This window comes from Natrix helvetica, assembly GCF_964273705.1.
Source record: "Natrix helvetica genome assembly, chromosome: Z".
NCBI lineage: Eukaryota > Metazoa > Chordata > Lepidosauria > Squamata > Natricidae > Natrix > Natrix helvetica.
The window spans coordinates 130,265,991-130,283,021 of record NC_138554.1 but is presented as its reverse complement, the minus strand read 5'-3'; the positions used below and the strand labels follow the sequence as shown (position 1 = coordinate 130,283,021).

At 35.0% G+C, this 17,031-nt stretch overlaps 1 protein-coding gene across 1 annotated transcript in view; it reads right to left on the bottom strand.

The window, feature by feature from the left end:
- PTPRN2 (protein tyrosine phosphatase receptor type N2) overlaps positions 1–17,031 on the bottom strand; it is a gene marked incomplete at its 5' end in the record, with an annotated part of 788,338 nt that overhangs the window by 21,075 nt on the left and 750,232 nt on the right. The window contains 2 exons of the mRNA XM_081933438.1: positions 10,597–10,661; positions 12,685–12,738. Coding sequence (XP_081789564.1) covers positions 10,597–10,661; positions 12,685–12,738 — 119 coding nt within the window. The remainder of the gene's footprint in view (positions 1–10,596; positions 10,662–12,684; positions 12,739–17,031) is intronic.

Sequence of the window (17,031 nt, the reverse complement as noted above, 5' to 3'; positions counted from 1 at the left end):
AGAAATTGAATCTTTAAAGTAAAAAAATACATTCATAATCACTTTTCAGTATAAGCTTAACAATGCCTATACATTTTTCACATGTAGGTTAGTAGGATTTCAGCCACAATATTACTAATTCAGATTCTCTAATTAATCTTAAATTTGGAGGATAAAATATTTAACACTACGTATTACAATGTAGCTGGATTACTGGAATAGAAAAAACAATTATAATTAAAATTAGTGTTAAGAATATTTACCATATTTATGTAAGCATAACAGAAATGATGGAACTGAATTTCATAAAATTATAATCTTAACAAAATCTGGAATTCTAACAGTGCAATAAGACTTTCAATGAGACTTTTTTTTTTTTTTACAAAAATGATTTTTGTTAAAAGTAAAAACTTTTCTCTAAATGTGACCTCTTAAACATGTGGGAACCAGACTATAAAACTTATTTTCTGAAGAAAAATTATATCAAAATTCAAAATTTTAAATGCCAGAATTTTTTATAGCTGACATATACATTTAAAATTATATTTAAAATAAACATTATTTCATAAAACATTTTTAAAACCACGGATGAGTCCAAGAATTTTGATTGCTTTCTAATTTCCAGCAACTGAAACTAATTGTCCCCTATTTAGTTTGATTTGGAAATGCACTATTTCTCCTGTTAAGAAAACAGAGAAGGGACAGGAACTCACATTATTCTAAAAGACCTCTTTTAAACAAAACAAACCTAAAGACCTTAATCCTTAACTCCCTAGCCCACCCTCCTTTTTCTTGTTTTTTTGTAAAACATGTTCAAAGATGCTAGCAATGCAGCTGGGCTTAAAGCAGAGTGCACTTGCATTTTTTTTTGTTCAACATTGAAGGACTAGAGCTGGTGCACCACAGAAAGGCCATGGCAATGGTATTCTTTGATACTTGTGCAATTCATGCTTTTAAGAAAAGGAAATGGAAAGAAAGATTGGACTTCAGGCCTTTGATCATTTGAACAACACTGGATCCTTAACCTGGGCCTCAAACTTCTCAGGCCAGACAAAGGAGGACTAGGCCTCACAGACTGGGCCTAGATTCCTGGCAGAACAAAACCTTTGGTTGCCTCACAGTGTGACAGCCTGGGAAAGGCCCACCTCAGCAGGACGGGAGATCCCCGCTCTGCCCTTTGATCTTTCATTTAAACTGCCCATAGCCTAGGTCAGGGATTTCAGAGTGCACACCCCCAATGGCAGAGGGGAGCAGGTCAAGAACAGAATGGGGCTCTATCCAACCCAAAAAACCCTCCACTCTTTTCTTTGGCCAGTTTCACATGACTTATCTTGCATTGAAGAGCACTAAACCCACACTTAAAATGGAATGTGACATTACATGCTACAATGGAGTCAATAAATGGCATTCTTCAGAGCTCTTGAAACAAAATCAATCCTTATCTTAAGTGAGTAAAAGAATGAGGCTAGAAAATGTTTCTTGTTTACTATTCTATGTAAGAAATTGTATACATTTTCCAATCTCATTGCTCTCATTGTAGCTCTTATTGCTGAAGACACGAATAGGCTTTACAAATGTTTAATGTAAGTGGCCTGTCTTTTCTTTGCTGCCTCCCCATAAGTTTTATTTTGACTGAACAAAATACCACTTAAAATTCAAATGTTCCAAACAGCTAAAATACCCTTTTTCACAATGAATACACAGTTCAGTGTATGCAAAACATGAGTACATGATTAGTTCATTTTTTATTTGTCTATTAATTCCTTGGCTTGCTAATGAGGAAAAGAAACATTAGCTACTTTCTGTGTACAGCAAGGTGATAATACTAGAAACGAAAATGAGGTCAACCACTATCCTTCAATTCTAAAAAGATGAAGGTAGGATTATAATATCTGATTATACCTATAAACTTGCTCTAGTGGACAAACTGAATTAGAGGTTGTTCACTGCATCAAATTAGAATTAGAAAATTAGAATTAGAAATTGTATTATGATTAGAGCAAAATTGGAAACATACTGAGATCACAATAATTATTCAATATGCAGAGTGTTAAATCTGGTTGGCAGGTATTTGGCAAGCTAAACATAATTATCAAAAACAACCCCTACATGCTTGAAGATAAAAGTTTTCAATCATTGTGTGCTACCTGTTCTAACATATACTAGTGAAACGTGGACACTAGCCTCACAATTGATACAAAAGCTACGAGTGGTGCAACGAGCCATGGAAAGATATATGCTTGGCATTACAAGACAAAATAGAAAGACCTACACATGGATTAGAGAATAAACAAAAGTATGCAATATCATCAAGAGAGTAGAAGAATTGAAATGGAAATGGGCTGGTCACATAGCAACAAGAACTGATGACAGGTGGTCATAGAATGGTTTGCATTTGATAAAAAGCATCCACAAAAGAGACCTAAAATAAGATGGATCGATGACTTCAGCAAGTATTGCAGGCCTAATTGGCAAAAAAAAAGCTCAAGACCATATTGGTTGGAAACCTGTGGAAGAGGCCTCCATCCTTCAATATATAGACAATGGCTAGGAGGAGGAGGATGCAGAGACTATGAGGATCGAGGGGTAGTGTTTCACAATACTTATCAAAAGTGCCAAAACAAACATTTTCTATTGATCATTTGGGTAGAGAGCTGATTTATTCCTACATTCCATATTGCAGATAATTTAGATAAGGGGTTATTACTCAGATATCATCCCACAGACATAATGAAAAAGTAAATGGCTTCATAATAAAGATACCCATTATCCAGGATTAGTTTTTGGGAAAGAGATTTATTATTATTTATTAACTAATGCAGCTCCATGTAAATCAGTAAATCAGAAATTGGATCAATTTCTTAAATAGGATTTTAGTATATGGTGGTTTTTAGAATTCTGAATCTTACATATTTTTTCTAAATACTTATTTTTAGTTCAGAAATTCTTTGAGGAGTATATAGTTTACCACCTGATTTCAAAGGAATTTATCTTAAAAATCGTAATACAAGCTTACACTGGACATCTAAATTTCTTAAATTGATCAGGATGCAATACAACGCCATCAATATGTGAAGTATTTTACAAGAACAAGAACGAACATCTTGTTCTAAAAAGCTGAGTCTAAAATTCCACAAAGAGGGGAAGGCAAATAATTTCATTCTGTTTAAATGCATGCATTTAGGGTCAAATGATGCAACTCTAAATATATTTATCACAACCATGTGATAAATGTGTTTCAGAATTCAATAGTAGGTTAACCGAAATATACAATTTTTGTCAAGACTTCGATGTAGCCATCCCAATGAAAAACAAATGATCCTTGACTCCACTGCTATTATTCTCGGAAGAAAAGCATCCATTGGTTCCATGTGCACTACAGATTTAGGCAAGAGGAAAGGATAAAAAACATAGACATGAATGTCTATCATGGAGAAAATAGAAAAGCAAGTGTCTTATTTTCTAAGGTCTCTAGATGTTCTCTTTCATATTACTGAATTCCTCTCACACACATTTATCAGAAAGAAAGCAGATATCCTGTCAACAACACAAATCAAAACAGTACTGTTATTTCTTCATCTGACGGTCTCCGGTTTACATACCCAGAGTTATCATTCATCGTCATGATGAATATGTGAACATAAAACAGCAACTCAGGCATGGTTTTTTTTGGCAGCATGGTGAGAGAATGCAGTATACTTTTCCTTTTACTGTGTGATATAGTCCTTAAAAGTTGATCTCCTGTGCTTGCCACTGATTTTACATAGATATTATTAATATTATTCATTAACTAGAGGAAGGCAACAACATTAGAAAGGTTTGCTTTGTGGAAAAATGGGTTTGGAGAAGAAATCTGAAGAGACAGAAAAAAATGATACAATTGTCTGGACATGCATGTTATCTATATAACACCAGAAGAGGGGAAAAGGTGGAGTTTCTTGAGAGAGAAGGATAACTTGAGATAGTTGAGGACAGTAGAACTGGTGAAGCAGTTCCACGATCTTACACATCAGATCATCATGTATAAGATCATGATTGTAAGACAAATATTATGTGGATTTGTTTATATTTTTTCCTGGTTTTGGGTTTCTTTGTTCTGTTTTTACAAAAAAGCATTTATTTTAAAATACCCACTATGTACATTTTGGAATAATTCCCATGGAACTAGTGAGACCATGCAAAGTTCATTGTATGAATTAAAAATAATAATTCAACATACACTATTCAAACAATATTTGATCAATATGTGAACAAAAGTGAAATCAGGTGCACAACAATACTGTTTCTTAGTATGAAAAATCTCAAGTACAACAACTGCTACTCAATTTCATAAAATTATAAATAATTATTATTTCAAATTAGATAACCTATGAATCAGTAAAATTTAATTGCAAAGAAAAAATACAGAGGAAGCAGATCATCCAAAAATGAGGTTTAAGTAATGAAGTTCTCAAGTTTTCAACATTCATGCTAGCCAACCAGATGATTAATATACATGAGCACATTAAAAATTCTTACTTTCAGGAATAATCACATTTAGCATTTTCACTTTTTCAGCAAGAAATTAGGTATTGCTGATGCAATTCTGGGAGATTTGTGCCTAAGTTAAAATGTATTTCTTTTTGGAAGATGGAGAGAAAATTTGGAAAAATGGACTTTTGGAAACGTGTGTTCTCCTTGCTGTTTCCATGTAGAAGAGACAGTTTCTGTCAGGAATTGATGGGTGTTCCAGGAGAGGTTTTTGATCTGTAGGGTTCAAAGTCTTTCTAAGCTTACACACATATTTTTTCTAAGGATGGGATGGGGTGGAGGTGGGAGGGGGGTTTGTATTTCTAGAATGGACTTAAATATTTTTCTTCCAATGCTTCTAAGGAAGGGAAATAGCTAAAACAGAATACCTGGTAAAACAGTGATGAAATGTAGCAGAAAATATTTCTTCCTGTCCTGTTGACAAGATTTAAAGGTCCTAGAGATTCTAACATCAATCCAGTGGTGTGTTAGTCTGCCTGCTGTAGAAGTTCTGGCATCAAGAAAAAGCCAGAAACTAATAAAAATAACCGAAAATATCTGTTGATTGTATTTGAACACTACTGTAGTCATTATTGTAAAATTTAAGGGCAAAAGCATTTAAGAAAATTACCTACTTCTTTGGAAACAGTGTAATATGCAAAATAAGGATGAACTGAATTTTGAACTTATGTGTGGTCCTTAATTATATGAGATTTTAAAGATGTGAGCATTATGAGGTTCTCAAATGTTGTTGAGACTAAGACAATTAAAAAAGATCATGTAGCAGCCCATCTCATATGAAGTGACCCTAGGTGGCATTCAACCATTAAAATAAAATAATAAATAGTGTATATTTCGGAGTATAAGACACACTTTCCCCCACTAAAAGAGGGTGAAAATTTGGGTGTGCCTTATATACCGAATGTAGTCCTGCCCACCCACTGGGCCCCCACCCTTTGGCCTCTGCCTCCCAGCAATTTGCCGCCTTGCAGCAAACAGAAAATAGCCTGTTTCAGTTTCAGCACAGCCTGATTAACACAAGCAGCTGATTGTTGGCTGGATCGGCCTCCCAACCATCAGCTGTTTCAGGCTGCTGGGACTGCCATTGCCTATTGCCACCTCCATGTGCCCCATTTTCAGCCTCTGTGCACCCTGTTTTTGGCCTCTCCGTGCCCCATTTTCCAGCCATTCCAATCCCTACCACCTGGAATGGCAGAAAATGGGGTGCATGGTCACTGAAAATGGGGCACCCAGAGGCTGAAAATGGGGCACAGGGAGGTGGAAATAGGCTATGGCAATCCCTGCAGTCAGAAACAGCTGATGTCGACCCAACCGACAATCAGCTGCTTGTGCTAATTAGGCTGTGCTGAAACGGGCTGTTTGCTGTTGTAAGGAGGCAAAGGCAGATTTTTTTTTCTCATACTAATCAGGCTGTGGTGAAATTGAAACTGAAACAGGTTGTTTGCTGTTTGCTACAAGGGGGCAAATTGCTGGGAGGCAGAGCCAGATTTTTTTTTCTTGTTTTCCTCCCCAAAAGCTAGATGTGTCTTATACTCTGAAAAATAAGATATATAAAAACAATTGTTAAAAAACAGACCATATAGCCATTTTGTACTGGATAGATAGAACTGTCTTACAATATCTTTGGTTTCCTGGGACCCCCAAACCTGATGACAAAGCCACATTTTCAGTCGATTTTGGAACATTAAAAGGGCTGGACAACCAGTCCTTTGGTTGTTATTCTTCTTTCCATATATAATATGGGCTTGCATCATTTGCTCTCAATTCACCACCCTCAGAAAAGCCTCAGAGAAGACTCTTCCTTCTCTTCTTTGGCTTTCCCATGGAACTGCTTGCTACTTTGTTGGAAAGAAGGAAACTATGGTGAACTATGAGGAAAAATGCACCTCTGCCCTCTATTCTGGCATATCCCCAAGAACCCCTTCTCTCACCCATCAACTGCCAGGGCCCCTCAGCTAGCCCTATTTTGTCAGCATGCATCTGAATTGCTTTCTTGTTCTTCCCTCACAAGCCATTATTATTAAGAGAATTCAAATTTCGGCCTAGATTTCAAATCAGGCAATGGTGGCTTGCCTGTTAAGCCTTGTTGCCTGGTAATTGGGCACAGCGACCAAAAGGAAGGAGGAAAAATTGAGATATGCTCCTCTTACCTTCCCTTGCTCCATGCAACCTACAAGGTTCTGGGAAGTATAAATGGAAAGCAAATTTTGATCCTACTGAGGTCTTGGCTGCTAGATTTTGGATGCATTCATAAGTTAGCACATTTGAGGTATATTGATTCAAAATTGTTGTTCTAAAATGCCTTGTTTCACCTAATTGAAGGTTGCAAAGTATCAGACACAAGAATTTGACTAATATAAAGACAGAGCTAAACTTACTTCAAGGGGGAGAATGTTCCATAAAATAAATGCCATGGCAGAGAAGGGCAGTCTTCTGGGATCTGCCAATTGTAAATCCCTGGCAGATGAGAACTGAAGCATACCACCTCTGCCAAATCAAATGGGACAGGCAGATGTAATTGGGCAGAGGTGATCCCTTAGATCACAGCTGTCAAACTCCTGGCCCATGGGCTGGATATGTTCACGTGCTGGCCATGCCCACTCCTGGTTTAGTGAAGGGGGAAAAAGTCCCGATACGTCACGTGATGTCGCTGTGACGATGTGAGTTTGACACCCCTGCCTTAGCTAAATGCATCCCATGCTATGAAAAGCTTTAAAGATCAAAACAAGAATCTTGAATTGGTCTCAGAAAGAAACTAGAAACCAAATGCTTCTGAATACTCTTTAAGAGTGAAATTAATTTCATTTGATTTCATTTATATTAAAATTGAAACTAAATATAATTTATTTAATTTCTGTCTGGTCACATATTTTAATACAGGTAGTCCTTGACTTACAACAGTTCATTTAGTGATCATTTGATGTTACAATGGCACTGAAAAAAATGACTTTTTACCATTTTTCACACTTATAACCATTGCAGCATCATATTCATGATGATCATAAAATGGGGCTAAATTCACTTAACAACTGCCTTGCTGAGCAACATGTTGGGCTCAATTGTGATCATAATTTGAGGTCTATTTATATTTTTATCCTCTCACAATATAATATTATAACTGGATTACATATTTCAAAAGCCTATGAAGACTCATTCACATTTTCTGAAGATTGTGTGTAATCCTGCTGGCCTTGGTATGATTGTTCTGACTGATATTATACAAACCACAGTTAAATAAATCATGGCTTAATACAATGTATGGTCATCTATGTTACTTAAACTATATTCCACTATTTCATTTCCACTTTCTATCCATGGCAGTTCTGCCCCAAAATATTCCATAAAATAATATTACAGATTCAATAATCTAGCCTGCTCAGCATAGATTGTCCTATTCATGTTAGCAGCTGCAATCACTCACATCAAAACCAGTTACATCTGACAATCTTCTGGGAGATAAACCAATTTGGGTGCAATCCCAACAATTCTCAGAGTGCTCGCATGCACAGTTATTAAGATGTAATTGCCAGACCCCAGCGGTCAGCACCAAACTGAATTCTTTTTATCTTGTAATTTCTTGCCATTTTACCATCTTCTCCTCTGAAACAACCAGCAACTACTGAAAACTGAGAGGATTTTATCTATAGTACATGCAAGTCAAACAGCTTTCTTTTGTCTATGACATAAAATTTAAGTTACCTTGAATATATTAAAAAAATTGTAAGAACAACAATAGGGTTGAATGTTATCTGGTCAGCAAAGTTTATACTTCACGGTTTTACAAGATCAGAATACTAAAAAGCAGTTTAAAAACAGTTTAGTATTTGGTTGCAAGCCTTCAGAATAATCACAGTCTACTTGACTAGTCAAAATATCTCCTGCCTGAAACATCTCCTGCCTCCTCTGTTCATAAGCTGATCAAGGCTGCACATAGTTCAGCCACTTCTTTCTTAGCCAACTTCTCTAGCTGATTTGAGTGCCTTTGAGAAAATGAAACAAAGCAGAAAACCCACAGAAGCATATGTCCATAAAAAAGCAAGCTTCAAGCCTTTGCATAGAAATCTGTGCCTTGCTGTTGCTAGGAGACAACCCCAGCAAATTCTCTAGTGGCCAAAGTGAACGACAGTGTAAATGCTTCCTAGTGGCAATCAAAGTCCATAAGACTTTGAAAACTTGGCTTTCCTCTCAGGCCTGGGGGAGGGCATGATTGTTGACCCCTGCCAGTTTTGGGGAATTTGTATTGTTATATTGTGGGTTTTTTCACCTCCCTATTTAGGAGACACTTTGCAGTGTTATTTTTCTTTTGTTTTACAAGACTGAGAATTTTAATATAGTATGTAAGCCATGGAGAAATACTTGAAGTCTAGCGGCCTCTAAATCTTACAAAATAAATATGTACAGTAGATAAGTAAACAAATAAATACAGCTGGACACCCTCTAGTGGCCAGATTGAATAGCAACATATTTAGGAATTGATGCAAGTTAAATTCAATTCAAATGATGTGGGTCACACTGTTGGTAAGTAACTTAGTAAAACTCCATCTTCCAAAAGCTTTACAGCAGTGAAATCCAAAACAGAGATTATGATGCTCTCCCAGGCCAGGGAAAAACAAAAATTAAAAAAGGATCTATGCTCAAAACAAGTCGGGAAGAGCCCAAGAAAAGAAAGAAAGCCCAAAGAAAGCAGAGAATGCTATAAACCAGGACAATCCTTCAAGGCTGAGATCAGGTTTGAACATCACTGAGAAGCCTGGAGCATGACAGTGCAAAAGATCCATATGGAACTTGAACATGCCTGCATACCAAATGTGAACAATTTGAATATAGAAACATAAAGAAGCCTAGGCAGTATGCTACAACCAGTAATGCAATTCTTACACATCTCAATGAGCAAGTATTGTAGTACACAAACACCATCCCACAAATTGTCAAAACAAATTCCACATTCCCAGGAAGAAAGACTGACAGTTAAATCTTCCCTCTCTTCCCATGTCTCAAAATCCCCAGGACTTTCTGAGCACATCTGCTACTCTGGGTAATCCACATGCTCAAGTAATACCCCATTCTGTATTACTTGTATAGACAGCAGAGGCAGCATCTAATCACAAATGTGGTGAGTTCAATAAAATGAAAGTCCCCCTTAGAATTGGGAGAAGAATAATCAGGTTCAGAAGCAGTTGAAGCAAAAGCACTGGTGGAATGAAAGGCAGCTAAAATGAAGACGCATCTAGCAGCCCAGAAAGAAAGAAAGAAAACGGCCCAAACAACATTTGAGAGCTGGAACACATTGCTGTCAAATGCTCACACAACTACCATACCAACTCATACTCATTGAAACATGATAGAACAACAGTCAGAACCAGAGGGATTAGAAGATCTCACTATTGTTAAAATGGAATTGTTTTCACATATTGAACTAAGGAGTCCATTATGTTTTAGGGCTTTATTGAACAATTACACAATTGAAATAAAGTAGCAGTGAATAAACAAGGAGATTCAAACTTCTGTGCCTGCTGTTTTCACTAATTCCTTATTTTGAATTTGTAAATAATTGCATGTAAATAATAGCCATGCATTCCGATCTCCAGAAATATGTAATGTTTCGCACTATATGATGTAGGAATGGTGTCAGTTTCTGTTAGGGACTCAAGGAAACCCTTTGATCAGGAATACTTAAACTAGTCTTATTAAATTTAGGTAATAAAAACATGTAACTGATGGAATTCTTCAAATTTTAGGTTGAAAATGATCTCATGATCTCAGAATAACCACCAAACCAGAAAAGCTATTGAACGTAACTACATAGGTAAATGCAGCTGAGGAAATGGACACTTACAAACTTAAGCAAATAACACTAATTATGTATCTTCTACCTTCTCTTATTTGAAGTTACATAAATGATGAAATACACAGCTTATACTTTTTGTAACTGCATATGTCAAACCATTTATTAAAAAAACTTTTCCGGAAAAAAAATCAGCATCAAATTCAGACAAAGGCAAATTCCCTCAAAATGCGTCTGAGGCCCTTCTTATCAATAGGACAGAATATTGCCGAATCTAAAGCAGCATCACTTTTTATTCTCACCTTTGGCCATTTTATTGAGAACCATATCAATTAGGATGTAGGTTCCAGTTCTTCCTGCACCATCACTATAGACAATGAGAAAAAATCTAATTAATTCAATGTGCACAAAATCCTAACAAAATTAGAGTTTATCTTGATATGATGTAAATATAAGTGGGGGACTGTCTTGTGATGGAGGAGCACATCATATAATTAGGTAATAGTGACTGAAAAATATGTCTCTAAAAATGAACTATTCATACATGATTACTTGGTTCAAATAAAGGTTTTTTTTTCTCTAAAGACAAAAATAAACGTTTGAGAAGAGTGTTATTTAATATTTTACTCAACACAAATAAGTATAGAAACGTGCATGCATAATGAAAAGCTGTTCAACTTTGTCTATAAGAAGAAGAAAAAAGGAAAAAGCATTTTCCCCAAATGATAGCTCTCTTTAAATTTCCAGGAACTTTCCTGGCTTTGCAAGCTGACCTGCTTCTCCTCCTGCTGTGAAAAACCTTTTGTTATTTAAAGGGCATATTATTCTTCAGGGAGAAATTGGATACTAGCCACCTGAGCCTGGAAAAAAGATATGGCTAGCTACTTTCCTCCTTTCATCTCTACAGAAAAACTGCTGCAATTAAAAAAAAAAGATCCTATTCATATTCTGTACATTATTTTTAACCTGCTCAGGGCATTACTGTTCAGGAATGACAACAAAAATGGAGATTTGTCATAGAAAGTGTAAATATGTCAAGATTTGTAATCTGAATACTGTCTTCACTGCCTTCAAAAGAGACCAGCTTTTATCTGGAAATGTGATGCCTTTTGTATCTCTTGTGAGCAAACATTATTAAGATTTCAGCAATTTTCCTTTTGTTCTTCTCCCCACTTTCTAACCTATTATGGGCTTTTTGACAATACTGCCATGAAAGAGAATGAGTCATTGGAAGTGATTTCTCATTTTAATATTTCTTAATATATAGAAGGTTTTGAGGCATTGCAGAAAGAAAAAAGATATGACAATAATAGTGAAATGTTGTGTTCAATTTGAGCGAAAAGTAATTTCCTGTATCAGATTAAACAACCACAGAATGATGCTTGGGTGTCACTACAAAAGGGACTCAAAATGAATAAAAAATGAAAACAAAGATGCATTTTTGTTTATTAAAATAATAGACTTGGTCATAATAATGTACATAAACTTTAAAAAAACACCACATACCTGCGCCTATAAAAATCACTTTCATGATAATTTTAATGCATTTTTGGAAATAATGTGATTCTTGGATTAAATATTCAACCTCCACATTCTGGTGATAAACCAAAATATATACCTTATTCTTTTAGGAATCCATTTTTCAGCTGGATCACAAAGTATTTCTTATTGTCATAGAGAATGACAAAAGTTATTTTACCATCAGTTTATTTCTATTTAACATTTTCATAATATTAACATTTTCATAATATAAACATTTTCATAATATAAAAAGAAGTAGCTTCTTCTACTTCTTCAGAATTTGTTAAACTGTGTGGCAAAACAGACTCAGAAGATAAGGCCAATCTGAATTTTCCACAAAACATAATTGTGAATAGATCACAATATACATATACATGTTAATTATGCCTTATTATTGCACTATGAACAAAAAATTGAAGGTTTTTTAAAAAATGTATGTTAAATGCAATTCAGTAACAGAGATGAAATGGGCTAAGTTTTTTGGTAGTAGTATGATCCTATGCATATTTACCAAGAAGTAAATTCAACTTGAGTCAATACTCTTTTAGCCCATGCAAAAATATGTATAATTGCAGTATTTATTAAACACATATACTACATATAACTAAAAAGAAACAATTTCTGTAGTGGTTTAGGTGAGATCTGACCATTAGTTTTAGATAATTTAAGATAAATCTCTTCTTAAAGCGTCAGTCTATACAAGATAATTGTCAAGATTTTCTGTATTTATAAGAAACTCACAGCAGCAGAAAATATGAATGAAGTAGTTAGAATTATAATGCATTTAATTTGATTATTTAATAAATCAATGTACAAAGCTATTAATGTGTCAGTTATATACACGTATATTTTAAAAAATATATACTTGCCTGCAATGCACAACTATTGGACAAGAACGGCCCCTGTAGCACTTGTTTATTTTTCTGCAATAAAACAAACAAAGATGTTGTTAAATATTAATAATTATCTAAGAACATAATATTTTTCAGGAATCATAAAAAATTAAGTCATAAATACATATTTATTAAAATAATACAATAACAGGTGTAATTCTTAAAACATTATCCCGGCACAAGAGTCACGGGAATTAGTAAAGGTATTTTATAATGCTTACAGAATTTTAATCTAGATTAATTTGTTATCAACTAAATCCTTCATTTCATTTTCACTGCTATTTAAATTATTATAGAGCTTGTTTAGATTTGGTTAGCACAATGTATAAACTCAATCATTGTGGATTCTAAGCTATATGCAAGTTTTAATATTATGTGTGACATCAGGCTTCTTCAACAATAAAACAAAATTTTAATTTAGCATGATTTGTGATGCCAACACACAGAATCATAATTTCCTCATAACCTTAAAATACCATGTTATTCCAAATGTTCCTTGTCTGTAGTATATTCTCCTGAATTGTTGAACCAAAGACAGTATGTGTTCTTAAACAGCAATAAAAAGTAATAAAAAGTGTGCTTTCCTTTTCTTCTGCATTTCCTACATTAGTAATACAAACAACAACAAATCTGGCTTTGGTTAAAGTGTGTATTAACAGTTCACTTTCAGCTCTGAGGCAGTATTAGCAGAGTTCTGCTTCAAAAGCTAATACAGTTTCACTGAGAACTTTTGCTTTGAAAGGTGATACATATGTTCCTAAATAAATCTACTGCCTTAGGAATATATTTCTTAATTCACAGGATAATAAATACCCCCATCCTTAATTTTGCATATATAACTGCTAGATTTATATAGTACATTTTATTTTCTGATCTTTTCAAATATACAAACAAATATATTCTGAGACATAAACTTTAAACACCTCAAAACAGAATTTCAGTGTGGATACAGACACAAGCATGCACACACAATATTTTATAGGCATAATTCAAAATGTTGTTTTTAGTTAAAAATTCCTAAATGACTTAAATATTTTATTATTCCCCTTTTATAGGTATACGTATATGTGTAAACTTACACATGCACATGTATACGTCTAGCAAGTAGTACCAGATTTATTTTTGTAGAAATCTTTTCTGTATAAAATAAATATATATTTCCTTGTTTCCTAACTTGAGAATAACTGCTTCTGAGTAAAAAAATGGAATTAATCAATTCACATTTATTCCAGTTCATGAATGAAAAAGAATTAGCTTGAAAAGATCAGGAAAAAATTAACTCAAACCAGCATTAAAATTCTAATGATTTACAAGTTTACATAAAGAATATAACAAATCAATCATTTTTCTCTAATTTAAGTATCTTCGGTTAAAGATAGAGAAGACAGAGTGAGAAGTAGCTGTGTTAGGCTGAATAGGAGGAAGAAGAACACCTTAGGGAAAGATCAGGACCTGATGTCCAAAATTCATTTTTGATGAGAATGAGGAGCATAGAGTTAGACATCAGAATGTAATAAACATAAAACTCTGTATAAATCATGCATAACTATGTAGGAAAATAATTTAGTGCCAAATTGAAGAAGCTATGTAACATTTAGTTGAAGTGAACGCAATAGTAACTGATGCTGGCCTTAATGACAAGTATAACATTTCAGACAAAGGCTATATAGAACAATAGTTTCCTGAGCTGGGTTCAGGACATGTCAGAATAAAAAAAAATAGATTTCCTGATAGAAACTGATAGGTGAACTTTGGAGTGATTTGGTGGTCCTAATTTAAGATAGTTCATTGCTCATATGAAGGGATTTTTTTTAAAAAAATACTGCATGTGAGATTATAGGACAATCTCCTCTGTACCATTGTGGGAAGGAAGTCAGCCCATTCAAGTAAACATTCCCTTCCGTGTACTAGAAATTCCACCCATTAAAAAAGCAAAATGTACGAGTTACCATCTTTAAAGCCCAATATGGCAAAAAGCTGGGCTACCTATGGGAGCACCTTTCCCTAAGGATATTTACCTGTCCTAGATAAGGTGGGCACATTTCTGGTTTCTTTCCCCAAATACTGCCATCTAGTGGGAAACAGGAAACGTGCTTTTCCTATGGCAGCCCCTGCCCTATGAAATATTTTGCTCCCTGAAGTTTGGCAGGTGTTTGTTTTCTTAGCCTTCTGTAAAGTGCCAGACTTTCTAATCCAAGCATTGTGAAAAGACCAGATAATCATACATCACTGTGGATTAATGCCAATATTTTTGGTTTTTATTATTTTATGTTTTAGAGTTTTTAAAATGATTCTATTGGAAGCTATCTGGGTTGTCTTAAAGACGGGTGGCTATATAAATGTTTTAAATAAATAATCAAACAAATAAACAAAACCTTCCTCTTTGTGACTACCACATCTACCTACGGTGTTAATTAAACAGAAAGCCAGTTGACATGGACTTCCAGTTGTTATTGCAGTGGGATCGGTCACACGGGGCAGGTCTCCATGCTCCCCCTCTGAGTTCTCTCTGTCGGTGGGCTCTGAAAGGAGCCAAAGCTGCCCTATAGGGGTGGTGAAGCAAAGAGGGGCACCATGTGAGGTTGCGGAGAGTCACATCTCTCCTGTCTGACCTGGGATTCTTTTTCCCTCTCAGCCATGGCGAGGAGAAGAGGCAGCCTAAAGATGCCATGAAGTTAGGAAACCGAGGAACAACTAAGACTGATGCTGGAATGAAGTAGGTGAACAGTGACTGGAACTGGGGGAGAGGATTCCTTTTCGCTTAAAATCTACCCCAAGGGATAATTTAGAACTATTTGCTCAGAACTATTTATTAAAGTGGTGATTAAGCATTCTGAGAAAAATACAGACCTGAAAGAAAAGATGCAAAGAGAGAAAAACAATAAATCTTTAAAAACCGAAAATTGGACTCTTAAGCTGGGAAGACTTGGAAATGTGAAGACATTTTAAAATGCTAGAATTATCTATTTTTTTAAAAAAATATCCCGTTTTTATAATTGAATTACCATTAATTAAAATTATATTGATTAGTGGCAACATGGAAGTTTAAGTTGAGAGCGCCACCTGCTGACAAAAGGAAAATAGAATACTTATGGGAATATTTATATGAATTGAGAAAATATTTATTAGATTATATCTAACTATACCATGACTACTGGAGACTCAAATATGAGAACAAGGGAGTTATTTATTATTTTATGTTTTAGAGTTTTTAAAATGATTCTATTGGAAGCTATCCGGGTTGTCTTAAAGACGGGTGGCTATATAAATGTTTTAAATAAATAATCAAACAAATAAACAAAACCTTCCTCTTTGTGACTACCACATCTACCTACGGTGTTAATTAAACAGAAAGCCAGTTGACATGGACTTCCAGTTGTTATTGCAGTGGGATCGGTCACACGGGGCAGGTCTCCATGCTCCCCCTCTGAGTTCTCTCTGTCGGTGGGCTCTGAAAGGAGCCAAAGCTGCCCTATAGGGGTGGTGAAGCAAAGAGGGGCACCATGTGAGGTTGCGGAGAGTCACATCTCTCCTGTCTGACCTGGGATTCTTTTTCCCTCTCAGCCACGGCGAGGAGAAGAGGCAGCCTAAAGATGCCATGAAGTTAGGAAACCGAGGAACAACTAAGACTGATGCTGGAATGAAGTAGGTGAACAGTGACTGGAACTGGGGGAGAGGATTCCTTTTCGCTTAAAATCTACCCCAAGGGATAATTTAGAACTATTTGCTCAGAACTATTTATTAAAGTGGTGATTAAGCATTCTGAGAAAAATACAGACCTGAAAGAAAAGATGCAAAGAGAGAAAAACAATAAATCTTTAAAAACCGAAAATTGGACTCTTAAGCTGGGAAGACTTGGAAATGTGAAGACATTTTAAAATGCTAGAATTATCTATTTTTTTAAAAAAATATCCCGTTTTTATAATTGAATTACCATTAATTAAAATTATATTGATTAGTGGCAACATGGAAGTTTAAGTTGAGAGCGCCACCTGCTGACAAAAGGAAAATAGAATACTTATGGGAATATTTATATGAATTGAGAAAATATTTATTAGATTATATCTAACTATACCATGACTACTGGAGACTCAAATATGAGAACAAGGGAGTTATTTAATTAAAATTATCCCTCACTAAAATATAAAGACAAAGAAATAACCATTCTTAAACAGATTCCAAAGAAAATAAGAGATAAGAAGAAGAAATATTCCTCTTTAGGAAAGAAATTATATAATAATGGAATCTGGTTTAGATGGCTATTGCCAGAAGGAATGCTGATTTTCTGGGAGGGCAATAGAATTAGAATTAACACAGTTGTGG